This window comes from Nanorana parkeri, unplaced genomic scaffold (genome assembly GCF_000935625.1).
Source record: "Nanorana parkeri isolate BGI_ZX_2015 unplaced genomic scaffold, ASM93562v1 scaffold26, whole genome shotgun sequence".
Taxonomy (NCBI): Eukaryota; Metazoa; Chordata; class Amphibia; order Anura; family Dicroglossidae; genus Nanorana; species Nanorana parkeri.
In genome coordinates this window covers 639,337-654,423 of record NW_017306294.1, presented here as the reverse complement: position 1 = coordinate 654,423, position 15,087 = coordinate 639,337, and the positions used below count along the sequence as shown (strand labels likewise).

The 15,087-nt window shown below is 42.8% G+C and overlaps 1 protein-coding gene across 2 annotated transcripts in view; it reads right to left on the bottom strand.

Moving 5' to 3' along the window:
* Positions 1 to 5,578: 5,578 nt before the first annotated feature.
* Positions 5,579 to 15,087, bottom strand: part of STRIP2 (striatin interacting protein 2) — a 32,038-nt gene continuing 22,529 nt past the window's right edge. For both annotated transcript variants that reach the window (XM_018565807.1, XM_018565800.1), the window contains exons 17-21: positions 14,522 to 14,622; positions 11,008 to 11,074; positions 7,536 to 7,640; positions 6,470 to 6,674; positions 5,579 to 5,864 (exon numbers count right to left, since the gene is read on the bottom strand). In XM_018565807.1, coding sequence (XP_018421309.1) covers positions 5,614 to 5,864; positions 6,470 to 6,674; positions 7,536 to 7,640; positions 11,008 to 11,074; positions 14,522 to 14,622 — 729 coding nt within the window. In that variant the 3' untranslated portion in view covers positions 5,579 to 5,613. The remainder of the gene's footprint in view (positions 5,865 to 6,469; positions 6,675 to 7,535; positions 7,641 to 11,007; positions 11,075 to 14,521; positions 14,623 to 15,087) is intronic.

The following is a 15,087-nucleotide window of genomic DNA, read 5'->3' as shown; positions in this document are numbered from 1 at the left end:
AATGAAGAAAACGGGGTGACCTTACATGAATTGTCAAGACATATAATCTTCCTGACTGTTATCATTAGAAGCCGCTCTGGCCTTTTGGCTTTAGACTAATAAATTGTAGTGCCAATGTAATTGTATGTGGTGTATTTGGATCAGTTTTTGCTATTTTATATTTAAAGAATGTTGTATAATTTCAGTTCTTTTCAACTGGCTAGAAAATCCAAGGACAGGTTGCATCCTTCTCATCAAAGTCATTTCCTTTCTTGTTTTTTCAAGGAATTTCAGTGTCAGAAACAGTGAATACTGGGAGGGGAGCTTGTCCAATTCTGATCAAATAGGCCGTATTTATTACCCTCTTTTAGATAAAGTATATGCACCAATTCCGATAGGGATATACCGATACCAAGTATGTGGGCGAGAATGCTCCCGATGCTTATCCCAATCCCGGAACTTTAGGTATCAGGAAGCCGGGTTGCGAGTCATTACATGCTGCCCGGCTTCCTGATTGGCTGGGAAGTCGGCTGCATGTTCCTTGGTGACGAGGGAGCATGGAGCCGGCTTACCGGCCAATCAGGAAGCCAGGCAGCGTGTAATGACTCGCCACCCGGCTTCCTTATTGGTCGAGAAGCTGGCCAATCAGGAAGCAAGGGCGGCAAGTCATTACCCGCCCCCTGCCTTCCTCATTGGCCAGAAAGCCGCCTCCATGTTTCCTCATCACCTGGTGATGAGGGAGCATGGAAACTGCTTCCCGGCTAATTGGGACACCTGGCGGCGAGTCATTAAACAATGCCGGGCTTCCTAAATGGGACTTCCGGTATTGGCAAAATATTGCTACTCGATACCGAAAAAAACGGTATCGGTGCATCCCTAATGTAAACCAAAATAGTAGAATTTCATTTTAGTTTTAACATATCATTTCAAAAGCAATTTAAGTATTTTTCATTAAAATAATACCTAGTGGTCCTGCAATTAAAGTCCTAGTTCAGGCTTTTCCCATTATAGGGCGTCAGCACTTTGTCCCTCTCTCCCAGTTGTGCTCCTGCAATGTCACTCTGTTGTACAGGCTTCTGATGGAGAGTACAAGTGGTCATTTCAAACACATATTAGGGCTAGTTCACACCATATGCAGTTGTAATGCAGTCCGTTCAGTTTGACTGCTGCAGTCAAAATACATCACAATGCTTTCCTATGGACTTTCTTATGCTTAATTCATGCCATTGCAGTCTGTTCAGATGCAGTCAGAAAAAATACTGCTTGTCCTATTTTACCTGCATGGAACTGCATGAAACACATCAAAACCCACTGAAACGGAACACACAATTAAAAAAAAAAAACAGAATTGATTGTGGCATCATCCAGGGACATGCAGGGGGAAAAACGCATAAAAACAGATCGCAATGCAACTGCGCAGACGCACACAATTGTGATGCAGCTTCTGGTGTGAACTAACCCTGACACAGGCATGGTCCACTGTTGTCACAGTCAGGAATCCTGCCTTGAGAAATTCCATGCAGCCAGGTAGACCAGTGATGAGCTCCTCCAAACCTGAAAAGGAAGCTCCTGCTGCCGCCTAATCAGCTGCGCCTGGGAAATTCCCCACCAGCAGTTACACACAAGCAAAGGGGCGAGATGCTGTGATGTCATTGACCTTATATGAGCACAATTAAATGCCCTAACATGGTCAAGTGTCCATTTAAGGTCAATGATGTCCGCACAAGCATCCTGCCCCTTTGTGTATGTGCAGCTGTGGGGTGGTGAATGCCCTGGCAGCATGCAAGTTGGGAGGAGCTCAGACCGGGTTTATTCCGAAACTGAGCTCATCCCCTTGTGTAAACAGGAAGTAGCTGCAGGAGATCAACAGCACTGAGATGTAACACATGAGAAATAAAATTGAAAACAAGTATTTATTTTCTTAATTGCAATTCTTTAGGAAATACAGTGCTTTATGAAAGGAAATATCACTTGGTTAGGGTTTCTACTTTCATTATTTCTGTATTTTTCCAGGTGAAATTATGTTCAAACTATCCACTTGCAATGCACATGAGAAATCCAAAAACGTTGATTGCTAGAAATAAATGACAATAAGACATGGTGCTTTAAGACTCTATTGTATACTTTGAGGTGTATTCTACACGGGATTCTTGTCCTTGAGTTCCTGTATGTCTACACTCTTAGGCCCCCTATACATTGGCACAGTAAAATAATGAGCGTTACCACAACATATGGCAAAGGAACTGTTACAACACACCCCCATTGTAGCACACCACAACGTACAAACCGCGTGTCACAATGCACTGTATTGAAGAAAAAAAAAAGTGTCTGTCTAATATAGTGTAACGGGGCTCATACACCTGCCGATTATCGTACGATAATCGTGGGTGATCCCGCGATCGCATGATATCGGCAGGTATATGGGCAGCGTGCGACCACTTCTACTGTAAGGTCGCACGACTTTCCTCATACGAGCACGCTTGAAAACCGGCTGAAAATCATACGATTTTCGGCAGGTTGGTGGCGTGGTCGGAAGACGAATGCCGCACAGACTGGTGTGCGTAAGCGCACACTGCCCGCTCAGCACTGCAATCATCGGAAGCCCTCCCCTCAGCGGGTAGGGCTTGCAATGATCGCAAGTACAATCTGCCTGTCCAAGATGGGCAGATCGTACAAAATTTTAATGACCTTACAACCATCGCACAATGAAAGTTGTACGATGGTTGAAGGTGTATGGCCACCTTAAGAACAACACATATCATGCAGGGAGGCTACCTCACATTGTTTATTAGGTTACACGGATGTTTATCATTTAGTTAGATTTGGGGCACAATTGCACAGATTAGCCCTTCTATAAAAAATAAGGCCATTTGATTACTGTTCACTGGAACATAACACTAATGATAAATGTGAAATAAGGTATATTGCTATGTAAATCCATAATTCAATCACAGTAGACTTAGATATTAGTAAATTAAGAGGTTTTATGTCATTTCTACCACCCCATATATTGATTTGTCCGTATTAAGAACTGTCATTTTTTTCCCTACAAACAAAAAACAGATGTCTCAACAGTCATGTAATAGGTCAGGGTTCAATCAGAATGGTGGGCAGGTGACAAAACAACATCAAATATTGACACATTCATACTTGCTGGCCAGGGAGGGATGTACTGTCACTGGGGTGAGCTGGCCAGGGAGGGATGTACAGTCACTGGGGGTGAGCTGGCCAGGGAGGGATGTACTGTCACTGGGGGTGAGCAGGCCAGGGAGGGATGTGCTGTCACTAGGGGGTGAGCTGGCCAGGGAGGGATGTACTGTCACTGGGGGTGAGCAGGCCAGGGAGGGATGTGCTGTCACTAGGGGGTGAGCTGGCCAGGGAGGGATGTACTGTCACTGGGGGTGAGCAGGCCAGGGAGGGATGTGCTGTCACTAGGGGGTGAGCTGGCCAGGGAGGGATGTACTGTCACTGGGGGTGAGCAGGCCAGGGAGGGATGTGCTGTCACTAGGGGGTGAGCTGGCCAGGGAGGGATGTACTGTCACTGGGGGTGAGCAGGCCAGGGAGGGATGTGCTGTCACTAGGGGGTGAGCTGGCCAGGGAGGGATGTACTGTCACTGGGGGTGAGCAGGCCAGGGAGGGATGTGCTGTCACTAGGGGGTGAGCTGGCCAGGGAGGGATGTACTGTCACTGGGGGTGAGCAGGCCAGGGAGGGATGTGCTGTCACTAGGGGGTGAGCTGGCCAGGGAGGGATGTACTGTCACTGGGGGTGAGCAGGCCAGGGAGGGATGTGCTGTCACTAGGGGGTGAGCTGGCCAGGGAGGGATGTACTGTCACTGGGGGTGAGCAGGCCAGGGAGGGATGTGCTGTCACTAGGGGGTGAGCTGGCCAGGGAGGGATGTACTGTCACTGGGGGTGAGCAGGCCAGGGAGGGATGTGCTGTCACTAGGGGGTGAGCTGGCCAGGGAGGGATGTACTGTCACTGGGGGTGAGCAGGCCAGGGAGGGATGTGCTGTCACTAGGGGGTGAGCTGGCCAGGGAGGGATGTACTGTCACTGGGGGTGAGCAGGCCAGGGAGGGATGTGCTGTCACTAGGGGGTGAGCTGGCCAGGGAGGGATGTACTGTCACTGGGGGTGAGCAGGCCAGGGAGGGATGTGCTGTCACTAGGGGGTGAGCTGGCCAGGGAGGGATGTACTGTCACTGGGGGTGAGCAGGCCAGGGAGGGATGTGCTGTCACTAGGGGGTGAGCTGGCCAGGGAGGGATGTACTGTCACTGGGGGTGAGCAGGCCAGGGAGGGATGTGCTGTCACTAGGGGGTGAGCTGGCCAGGGAGGGATGTACTGTCACTGGGGGTGAGCAGGCCAGGGAGGGATGTGTTAGCGGGAGTGATGCAAAATGCGCAGCCGCCTTCCCCGCTATGCTAATAGCGTATCTTTTCCGAAGCTGCACACTGCGCGCGCCAGTTTAAGTAGTAATACAGCTTTCAATGGAACTGCGCTGACAAGTATGGATTCCATACAGCTTTCGATGGAACCGCGCTGATCAGCGTGGTTTTGAGAATTTTTCATTGCGTTTCAGCTCTGAAACGCAATTCAAGACACCCAAAACCGCCTTTTGGGTGTGACTGGGGCCTTAGGTCCTATATGAATACATTCAGTGTAATGGGCCCTCTTCCTTGAGGAGAGTAAACGAGAAGAGAGATCTTCCTTGCTATGTAACCTACTACAACTGATGATTATTAGTAGACAATGTTCAGCTCTCACACTGAACTAGATTAGCATCTCATCCAGGACTATTATAGAGGTGGCCATTGACAGGCAGCTCTGTTTACCTACTATTGTACATAAAATCCTGCTTTGGGCGTTTTTAAACAAATGAATATGTGGTAGCAGAAACTTCACCGTTCTGGAATTGTCAGAAACTGCAGGCTTATCCGTTACACTAGTTTGTCATAGCTGGTCATCATGCGTTTCATGTACACATATGTATTTTATATTGGTACATTATTTTGAACAGCCCATTTAGGGTCACTTTCTATTTGTTATTCATTTTCTAGTTGTTCTCTTCACACTCCCTTCACGTCCAAATGACAGAAGCCTTTTCTTTAATGTGTGCTACAAGTTGGGTTGTCCAAGAAAAGTAAAAAAAAAAACATAAAAAAGGCTTTCAAATCACTTTTTTATTAAAGTAAAACTTCACATTTCTAGAGTTTCTTTATATACTCCATGTGGAAAGCAGACATCAAAGACACGTTTATCTACCAGATGTGCTGCTATAAAACCAATGTCAGAACGAATTCTCTGACTAGTATAACATCATCTTAAGGCTAGGCACTTGAATGGAGGCAGCAGATAATGGGAGCCTTTGGACGGGATCCATGTCATCAAACAGATGTGCTCCCACTAACACACAACATGGACATTAATCAGACACTCTGCATCAGTGCAAATAGAAAATCACATGCTTCCAAAGCATCCATTATGATCATTTTTTCAAGCTAGACCCAGAGCAGAGAAAAGAGATGTCTTTAAAATCCAAAATGGAAGTGACCATGTGCCTTCAAGTTACTGGTATAACTCGTAGCACAGAGTGCATCAGGATAGCACCAAAAGTGGCTAAATGGCTGGGATTGGTAGTCAGGAATACTGCAGCAGTTCCTCCCACTGGATTGGCTTGGAGAACACCTCTCTTTCCAGCCACAGCTCATAGGTGTAATGGAAATCCTCTGGGAGTTCAATTCTCTGGCCCACCACACTCTGCAGACAGTTGTCTACAGGAGCAAACTCCCAGTTCGGGTTCTTTTCATATCTTCGGCTGTTGAAGCTCTCTATGTTTCCTCGTAATGTGCACTCCTCTGCCTGGAAGTCCCAAGGTCTGGCATCGATATCTACAAAAAAAATTACATATGCGCAACTAAAACACTGCTAAAAAAAAAAGATATCCGTTTACAAATATCATTTCACCAATCACATTTTTGGAGTAAGGGATGAGGTTATGGCAGGAAGCTGCACTGATTATTTACTGTGGAGCCAGTTCACATTACAGTGCTACTCCAGAGCTTATATTTCACTACTGCCAGATACCGATCAGAAGCCAGGCATTCAGTGCATTCAGCACAACGATAAATATTGACTGGCTTATAGGAGCTGTTTGATGCCCACTGGCTTGTTGAGGTAGGGGCTGGCAGAAAGTTCTAGATACACCAGGGAAGGCAAAGGTCAGAATGGAAGCAAAGGTGGAGTGGGGGTGACAGGTATTGTACACGGGTGGTAGAGGAAGAACGATTTATACCCCCTACTATGGAGGAGTTTGTCCCATGACCTGTACAAAACACTTGACCTGCAGTCTTGTGATTTTATAGAAATACAGAAAACCCTTGTTAACTTCTAATAAGCAACTGCAGTAATGTGTACATTTATACTCCGTAATAATTCATAATGTTTAAGTAATTCACAGAGGTGAATGGGTAATATATTATGGGTAATAACTCACCATTGCCATAGGCCCAGTCATCATTCATTCTATGCCGCACCATTTGGTAGATAGCAGACATAGTTTTCATGTTACTCTTTCTCCACTGTCTGCCCAGGTACTTAGTCTGGAGCTTCAGCAGCCTCAGCACATATAACTGCATCATGGCCTGTTTAACCTTTAGTGCTCGTTTTAAGATGGGAGCCGACTTAAACACCACCAGCATCTGTAAACAAAAGTAACATCATATGTTATTACACTTTAAAATACAGTAAATGGGAAAATAACTCTGCACAATAAGTTGTATCTAAAGCCAATACAGTATGGGAGGGTAAGAACCTCTGTCAAGAATTCATTGTGGCCTGTGTCCCCACTACGGAGATTCACTGTCCGTATTGGTCACAGAGACAGACAGCGTTGAGAAATTTAAATTGTCACTAAACCAAAAGGCTATGGAAAATCTTCCAATGGAGACACCAGCACCAGTGAGATCTGTCCAGGAGGGGATTTCCCTCCACTTTACAGAGATTTCCTCTCACTTCCCATTGTATTTTTGGGACCTAGGACAATGGCACATAGACGGAAAAAACAATCTGACATAGGTTCTACGTACTCACTACATTTTCCACAGCTGAAAAAACATTGGCTTTAGATACACTTTAAAGCTCGTATCTCTTCATTTAGCTACAATCCCGAGGTGGAAGATACAGAGCAGACAAAATTCCAGTATTGTTGGGAAACTGGGTTGTTTTTACACGGAGTATAGAAATTGCACCAAGCAATAGGAATATTTCCAGACATGCTGGTAAGTGTGTGTATGGTCATCTTCAAATGGACAAACCTACCCCTACGACCGAGGAACAAATCACACCAAACATCCAAATGGATGATATGCGGAATCATTTATTTCCACATGCAGATAGATACACTTAACAGGTATTCCATTGCTCAGTGTTCATCAGCAGGATTTGTGCATTAATAGTATCTGCACAATCATTTGAAATAATTGAAAAGTCTATAAGTAAGAAGCCAGAGGTCCACCATATGAATGCTCAGCAGTATATTAGTCTTTTGGTCGGACACTCACCATGGTCCGGGAATGTTTCCACTTGGTGAGCTTGTTAAGGAGCCTCAGCAAGTTGATGCAGGAGAAAAGATTCCTCCAACAGAACTGGTTATTGTCTCCCGACTCCTGAAAGCATATTACAATAAGATTGTCACACAGTCCATGTAATATTAGAATAAAAACCCAACCTTATCCATCTACTGCAGACCTTACCGTTACACAATGTTAGGAAGATTTATCAATTCTGTTGCACACCAAGGCAGTAAAAGAACAGGAGCAGAGAGAATGATGAGAGATTTACTACAAGATTTCAGCTCGATTCAGAAATATCTAGTTCTATCCAAAATTAGAAACTGCAGCATTATAAAACCTGCTCCTGACCTCTTCTTAAAGTGACACTAAACTCAGGAGTTACACCTTAAAAATGCATTCAAGTACCCTAACTATTAAGAAAGATGTATTTTATTTGTGTATCACTCGGCTGTAGATCCTCAAATCATCTCTGAATTGGTGCTGACACTGTCCTTCTTTCTGGAGGGTGACTACTTTTGTTCCCCATGGTTCCTGTGTGTGTTGTAAAGGAACCACTGCTCCAAACTCACATCTGTGATGGACTACAAGCTCTGCCTATCTAGAGGCTGTACCCGCCCCCTCCCCTGTCCGTTCCGCCAGTCAGCGCTGGAGGATCGGACAGGGGTGGGGGGAATCCCTGCAGGGAGCCGTGAGTGACAGTCACTGCTCTCTGCAGGGAAAGGATCGAGAAGTGAGCGAGCGACGGTATCGAGCCGACCTGTGACAGTTTCATTGTCACAGGTCGGCTAGAACTATGAGGATGAGTGATTTTCACTCGTTTCATAGTTCTCCTTTAATAGTTAAGGTGCTTGCATGCCTTTTTAAGATTTAACTCACTTTAATGCTTTTGCACACACTTATTCTTTAACCCCAATACAAGCATCTTTAAACTCTAGCTTCATGAAACGTTTCTGTAGATCTACAAACCTCAGCCCTCCTATAAGGTTTTAACCGAGATGAACTTCTGAGATTTGTGACTGCATTAGGCATATGAGGTTACTTTCAGTCTGTAGATAAGCAAATGCTATAGAGGGGGATCTGCAACTAGACCATCCTGAGGTCTGACTTCAACCCTTCTATACTGGAAACCTCAGTTTAGTTTTCCTGATCACCCTCCTTATTGGGGCCCCTTCTACCCCAGGCCACATAGCAGCCACGTGGGCTGCTATGGCTATTGTTAGGCCATGGGCTAGAGGATGTCAGGATAGGCTGGCGAGTGTGTGTAGACAACTGTCTGGCAACCACTGGTCGGAACAGGTGAAGATTATGCTTTGCCTTTCAGGACATTTATTCCAGGAACACTTCTTTTCTAATCTATAAACCTTGTTAGCCAATTCCCTCCTTTAGATTTCAATATTATTTGCTTGGAAATGACACTCAAATATATCAACTGAACTCTTCTCTATATGGGAAAAACGGCTAAATCTTAGCATGAAAAAAGTGATCAACTTGCCTGGCATATCACTTGGTAGCGTGAGGCACTAGGGAGATTGGAATTTTACTAAGAGATAATGTTTGACCTTGCACTCTCATATTGCTCACAGGTACACTAATAACACTCATGTTTTATTGCCTTCCACTGTACCATACAATCTACTATGAATACAGCCGGTCATGCTCATATGCCTTTTCCTGGTTCCATCAACAAGATACAATTCAGAATTCCAGTTTGAAAACTACGTTCGTTACCAATATACTGCTTGCCTGTATCTCCTTCTTCAGTTTTTATATATACTTACATGGAACCTTTGCTCCATGACCGCAACCTTTTCTTTTTGCAGGTCACATGCCTCCAGGACTACTCTTCTCCTGCTTTATCCTTTGGAAATATATTCTATGTGCTATAAGTCAATCACCAACCCTCCGAGTCTTTAGTGGAATCTATCCGAATGTAAATATGGAAGCGGCCATTGTTGACTTGTTTCTCCATGCTTTAAGGTTGCCATCCTTATCCACAAATCAAAATTTAGCAAGTTACCGACCCACAACAAGCATGTTATTCAAGGTGTCCTGAAACTTCACTGGATGCATGCTTGTTATAGACTCACAACGTAGGAAAGTTGGAACTTGCGCTCCTAAACATTGCATCTTCAAAACAAATGAGCAATGGTAGCTCCCATTACTATCCAAACATGTGCAGACTCAAAATTGTTTGGAAAGTGTATATAACCTTGATCCACACTTATCTGCTAACAAATCTACTACAACCAAACCTCTTGTATGTGGTATCTCCCACCACTGCTTTTATAATGGAAGCGCCTTTGGACAGGGCTCCCGTTTCTATTGTCAAATGTATGTGTGCAGGTTTGCATGTCATTTGTACAATCATGTTACCTCACTTTGTACTGTGCTGCAAACATGTTGGCAATACTTGACCCAAACATCCATAAACTAAACACACTCATAATACAGTCAACTATTTTACTCAAATATTTTGTATCTGAAGCTCAATACCTGCTCATAAACCTGCTAACAAACATAAGCGATAAATATTTACAGTTGTATAAATTCTTCCTCTTTCACCCTCTGTCATGTGTCTATGGAATTAGTCAGGTTATTGGCAGGTATATATGAATGACAGTATATAAGTGGCAATAGCATTGGAGTGAGGGAAGAAATTTGGCAATAGTAGTTTCCCTAGAAGATCTGTCCAACACAAAAACAGGGCGACTGCAGTACACCATACTGACCACTAGATGTCAGCATAATGCAGCTGTTTTGTTCTCCAGTTAAAAAGCAGAATGTTACATCGGTAATGATAGAAGTTCGGAGTTCAAATAATATTAGAAGAACATATTTTTAGACATAAAACAGCAAAGGAATGCAAATGTTATCGTCCTGACACAGAAGTGCACAATTATTAACCGTTGTAAACAGCAGAGCACACAGATAATGATCAGGAGAGGCCATAAAAAAAGGACTAAGTTAACATTACATTCTAGGTAAAAGGAAAGCCAAGTCCTGCATGCAAATAGCTTAAAGGGTTCGCATCATTTCATGTCTCCAGTGAATTTACTGTGAAATGTACAATAAATGTTTTTGTTTTTTTTAATTATAATCACCTGCAGTGTACATGGCACAATCACCAACCAAGGTATGGTATATGGCCATGTCATGCAATACATTGCCCATTTCCTACATGTCAAGTGACTTAGCTGAGCAATGTCAATGACAATTGTTATAGGGGATAGTTCACAACAAAAAACAAGTGCCAAAAAGTAGTGGAAACTTTCTAACATACATCAATGATCATTCATTTCTCCCCACAGAACAGTTAACAAATGTCAGTCTCTCGTATCTCTTCATAAGCAATACAGAATCTGTCAGTCATTACAGATTACTGTTCAGATTATACCTCAAATACCCAGAAAATAAGAAATTCTGATGAAATAACTACTACTGGAATCTCCAGGTTTCTTACCAGGCTTTCAGCCGTCAGCTCTGGCAACTCGTGGACCACACATGATGGAAAGTCAAGGAGAGCGATACTGAGAAAAGGAAGAAATATAAATAAGACAGGGTGGAAATATAAAATATAAATAAGACATATTTAAATTTAACCATACTCTGTTCTATTCAAAACTTAAAACACACACACACCAAATAAAAATAATAATTGGGTTTGGATACACTTTATAATTTCCTCGCATTACAAAGATATTTAAAGGACTATTTATAAATCTTCCACCCATCAGACTGGGTAAATATGCTGGCTGAAAGGTCACTAGTTCCATCTAGTCCATCTAGTGGCAGGGATGCCAAGTGAATGGCATTCGCCCAGGAAGATTTATAAATACACCCTTTATTGTAATGGGAAACAAAAGTGAAACAGAGCGCCTCCATAGTGTAAAAGGTTTCTTTATTAGTACAACACGCAACTGAAATTGTACTTACACGAAAGCCAGTGGTTGCAAGCATAAAAGAACCTCAGGTTCTGATGAAGGGGGCGTGCCCCTGAAACGCGTAGACCATTTTAAACTCACGGGAGCAGAGGACACTGATTTGGTGATCCCTTCAGACTTCCCCTGCTGGAGATTTTATATTTCATCGTTTCTTTTATGCTTGCAACCACTGGCTTTCGTGTAAGTACAATTTCAGTTGCGTGTTGTACTAATAAATAAACCTTTTACACTATGGAGGCGCTCTGTTTTGCTTTTGTTTCCCAGATCGATGGTCTTTTTTGACCGGTGGGAGCTGCCTCTATGGTGTACTAACGAACTTTACCGCCGGACTGTTCTGCAAACCGGGGGCGCCAGTATTGTCTTTTTCGTTGCTTTATTGTAATATGCGAGTCTAAACAGTGATGCTTTCAGAGTTATAATAATCCTAGCACTGCTGGGTATCCCAATAGACAGAGATGCACATACTACAAACACAAAGGCACAGATGCAGTAAGAAGAAGAGTAATGAAGAGGTAAGGATGAGGGTGGCAGAAGAGAAATGGAATTTGGCTATACAGTATTTCTCAAGGACCACTGGTAAGATAAAGGAGATTTGTGAGTGAGATGCTAGATTTGTCAATAATTCTCTTACTTATAGTGTCAAAAGTTTTTGAAGGGGCAGCAGAATACGGGGTCTCAAGTGGAACCAAATATAAAAAAAACCAGGTGCACCCCTGCTGTTAGTAGAGAACAATATGGTATTTATTTTATAAAGATCAATAGAATAAAACAACCAATGCATTTCAGGGGTCCACAATATCCCCCTCCTGATACTTTGTGACTTGTTTCCTTTCTAATGTTTGAACTTGAAGAAAGAATGATGCATAACAATAGTTAGCAGCAATGGAAGATTGGGATTTCAGCAGAAGGAATGTGAATCCCACTCCTAACTATTATAATGTATCATTGTTTTCCTGAGTGCAAACATTTGAAAGGAACCAACTCACAAAGCAATCCATCAGCTGATGAAGGGGGATACTGTGGGCCCCTGAAATAAGTTGGCTGTTTTATTGTATTGATCTTTATAAATAAAATACCATATTGGACCCTACTATCAGCAGTGGCACCCCCACTTTTTATACCCTGGTAATATGTTTAGAGGAATAATGCTTTCTTCAGAAGAAAGGAAGTGGTCAGCTGTACATCAGGCTCTTTGGTACAGCCTGTATAGTTTCTCTATCAGTGGAGGATATATCTCCAGATTTAGGTGTGTGCATGCAGTTAAACAGCTAGTGTTTTAGGGGAAGAACCCCTTAATGTTACTCATACTCATTAAGAGGAAGGGCTAAAGCATTTGTTTCATTGAATGCTAACAAATAAAAATGAGCTATACTCAATTTAACCTCTTGCCGTCCGCCCGTAGTAAAAAAACGGACGGACGGCACTGCAGCATCTGCGGGTTGCCGTCTCCAGACGGCAATTTTTTTCTGCTCGCGCGCGCCCCCTGGCGGGCACGCACGGACAGAAAAGACCCGCTAAATGCACACACCCGTTACCGGGTGTTTCACATATAGGCGATCGGCGGGTCCATAGCCCGCCGATCGCCTATATGTGCTCGTTCGCGGCACATCTCTGCTTTATCAGCTTCTTTCGGGGTCCATAGGTGATATTAGGGGTCCTAGAGACCCCTAATATCTCCATAAAGAGGACCTGTCAGTGTGCCTTTGCTATTATATAGGGGGTTGTTATCCCCCTATATAATAGCAATAACAATAAGTGCAAAAAAAAAAATATAAATTAAAAAAAAGAAAAGTAACACATAAAAAAATAAAATAAAATAAAAGCCACATATAAAAAAAGGGGAAAAAACCCCCCCAAAATGTTTAACTCCCCCACCCCCACGTTTACGCGCCTATAAACGTAAATACGCGTCCGGTGCCCCAGCGCGCAAAAATTACAATTGCGCTACACATGTTACATATCGCCGCGAACGTCGCAGTGAGAGCAATCATTTTAGGGCCATCAATCACTGATAACACTAAACTGATGAGCGGTAACAGCTTTTAAAGCGTCGCCTATGGCCAATTTTGGGTATTATCGTTTTTTGAGGTTTCGCGCGCGCACGCAATTTTAAGGCTTGACATGTTTAGTGTCTTTTTACCCGACGTGACCCCATCTTTTATATTTTACCAAAAAATTGGGTAATAATAAATGTTTTATCATTTAATATAGGGGAAACTGTTTTTTTTTTTAAATTTCGGTAATTTTTCCTTAATATAGTAAAAAAATAAAACCCCCAGTGGTGAATAAATACCACCAAAAGAAAGCTCTATCTGTCCCCAAAAAAGGGTATAAAATTCATTTCAGTACAGCGCTGCATGACGGAATAAATGTCAGTTAAAGTACCGCAGCGCTGAATACTGAAAAATGGCCTGGATGGGAAGGGGGTTTAACACCGCGGATGTCAACTGGTTAAGGATATCTAAACCCAAAGGAAAAAAATATAAAAATATTATGTTATTGTTAAACTGTAATATAATAATTTTTTTCCTTTGGGTTTACAAATTCCTTTAATAGGGTATATCTGAGTGCTTACCGTAGATGAGGTAGCTGCATTAGTTATCTTTTTTGATGCTCAGTAGACACATTATTAACCCTTTAACTCTTAAAATGTAGCTGAGCAGTTCGTATGAGATGATATGAAGATGCTACTGGTAAAAGCCACAGATGTTTTCAGACATGTGGATAAATATTTATACAGCAGTAAATGTGACAGCAGTTGAAGCATCACTGTAATTGAACACATAATAGGTCAATTTGCATGCAGTGAATGCTTGGTGAATGTCATATTCACTGCTTTAAAAAAACAGCACTTCGTTTTTCTCTTCTTACAGAACTATATTCTGTTTTAAAATGTTGTATTCAATTTGCAGAATATACATAAAAAGATGATAGACTGAACAGCCTCGCTTGGAGAGGCAAATTGTGTTTCAGCTCAGAATGTAAGTTATTTATGTCGTTAAATGAGATCTAGGTAAAAAACGCTGTTCCCACCTGTTCTTGGCACAGATGTAGGACATGATGTTCTGGTTGAAGAATTTCAGGATCAGAGGGATGCAGTTCGCAAACACCAGGTGCTGGGAGACATATTCAAACTACAAAACAGAAGAAGAGGAGCTGAGCAAGGTTTCATACTGCTGGGCAACACAAGGATTTAAAGTGGAACACGGACTTCAAGAATCAGCCTTTCAGAGGATTTTTAATAAGACTCGATATTTGACAAATATGCCTTTCCGAAGCCTTCTAAACAGCTGGAACCTCGTCTCTTTGTTGATGACATCACTCAGTGAATCAAGGTCTAACAAGAAATACCAGTCAAAGTGCCAATGTACCCAAACAAAATGGATGCATTACTAGACTACATCAGCAGGTGGCATTCCAGGTGAATTCAGGAATGGCAGCACCAATCTCTGGTAAAACCCTGGAGTGAATCACACATGGGTGATGCTCTCAGAAGAAAAGGTCTTCTATTCGATGAACAAATTCAGACTTGCTGCATCTCTCCTGCTTTTTTTTGGACTAAGGTAATATACATCTATATATAAGATAAAATATATCCA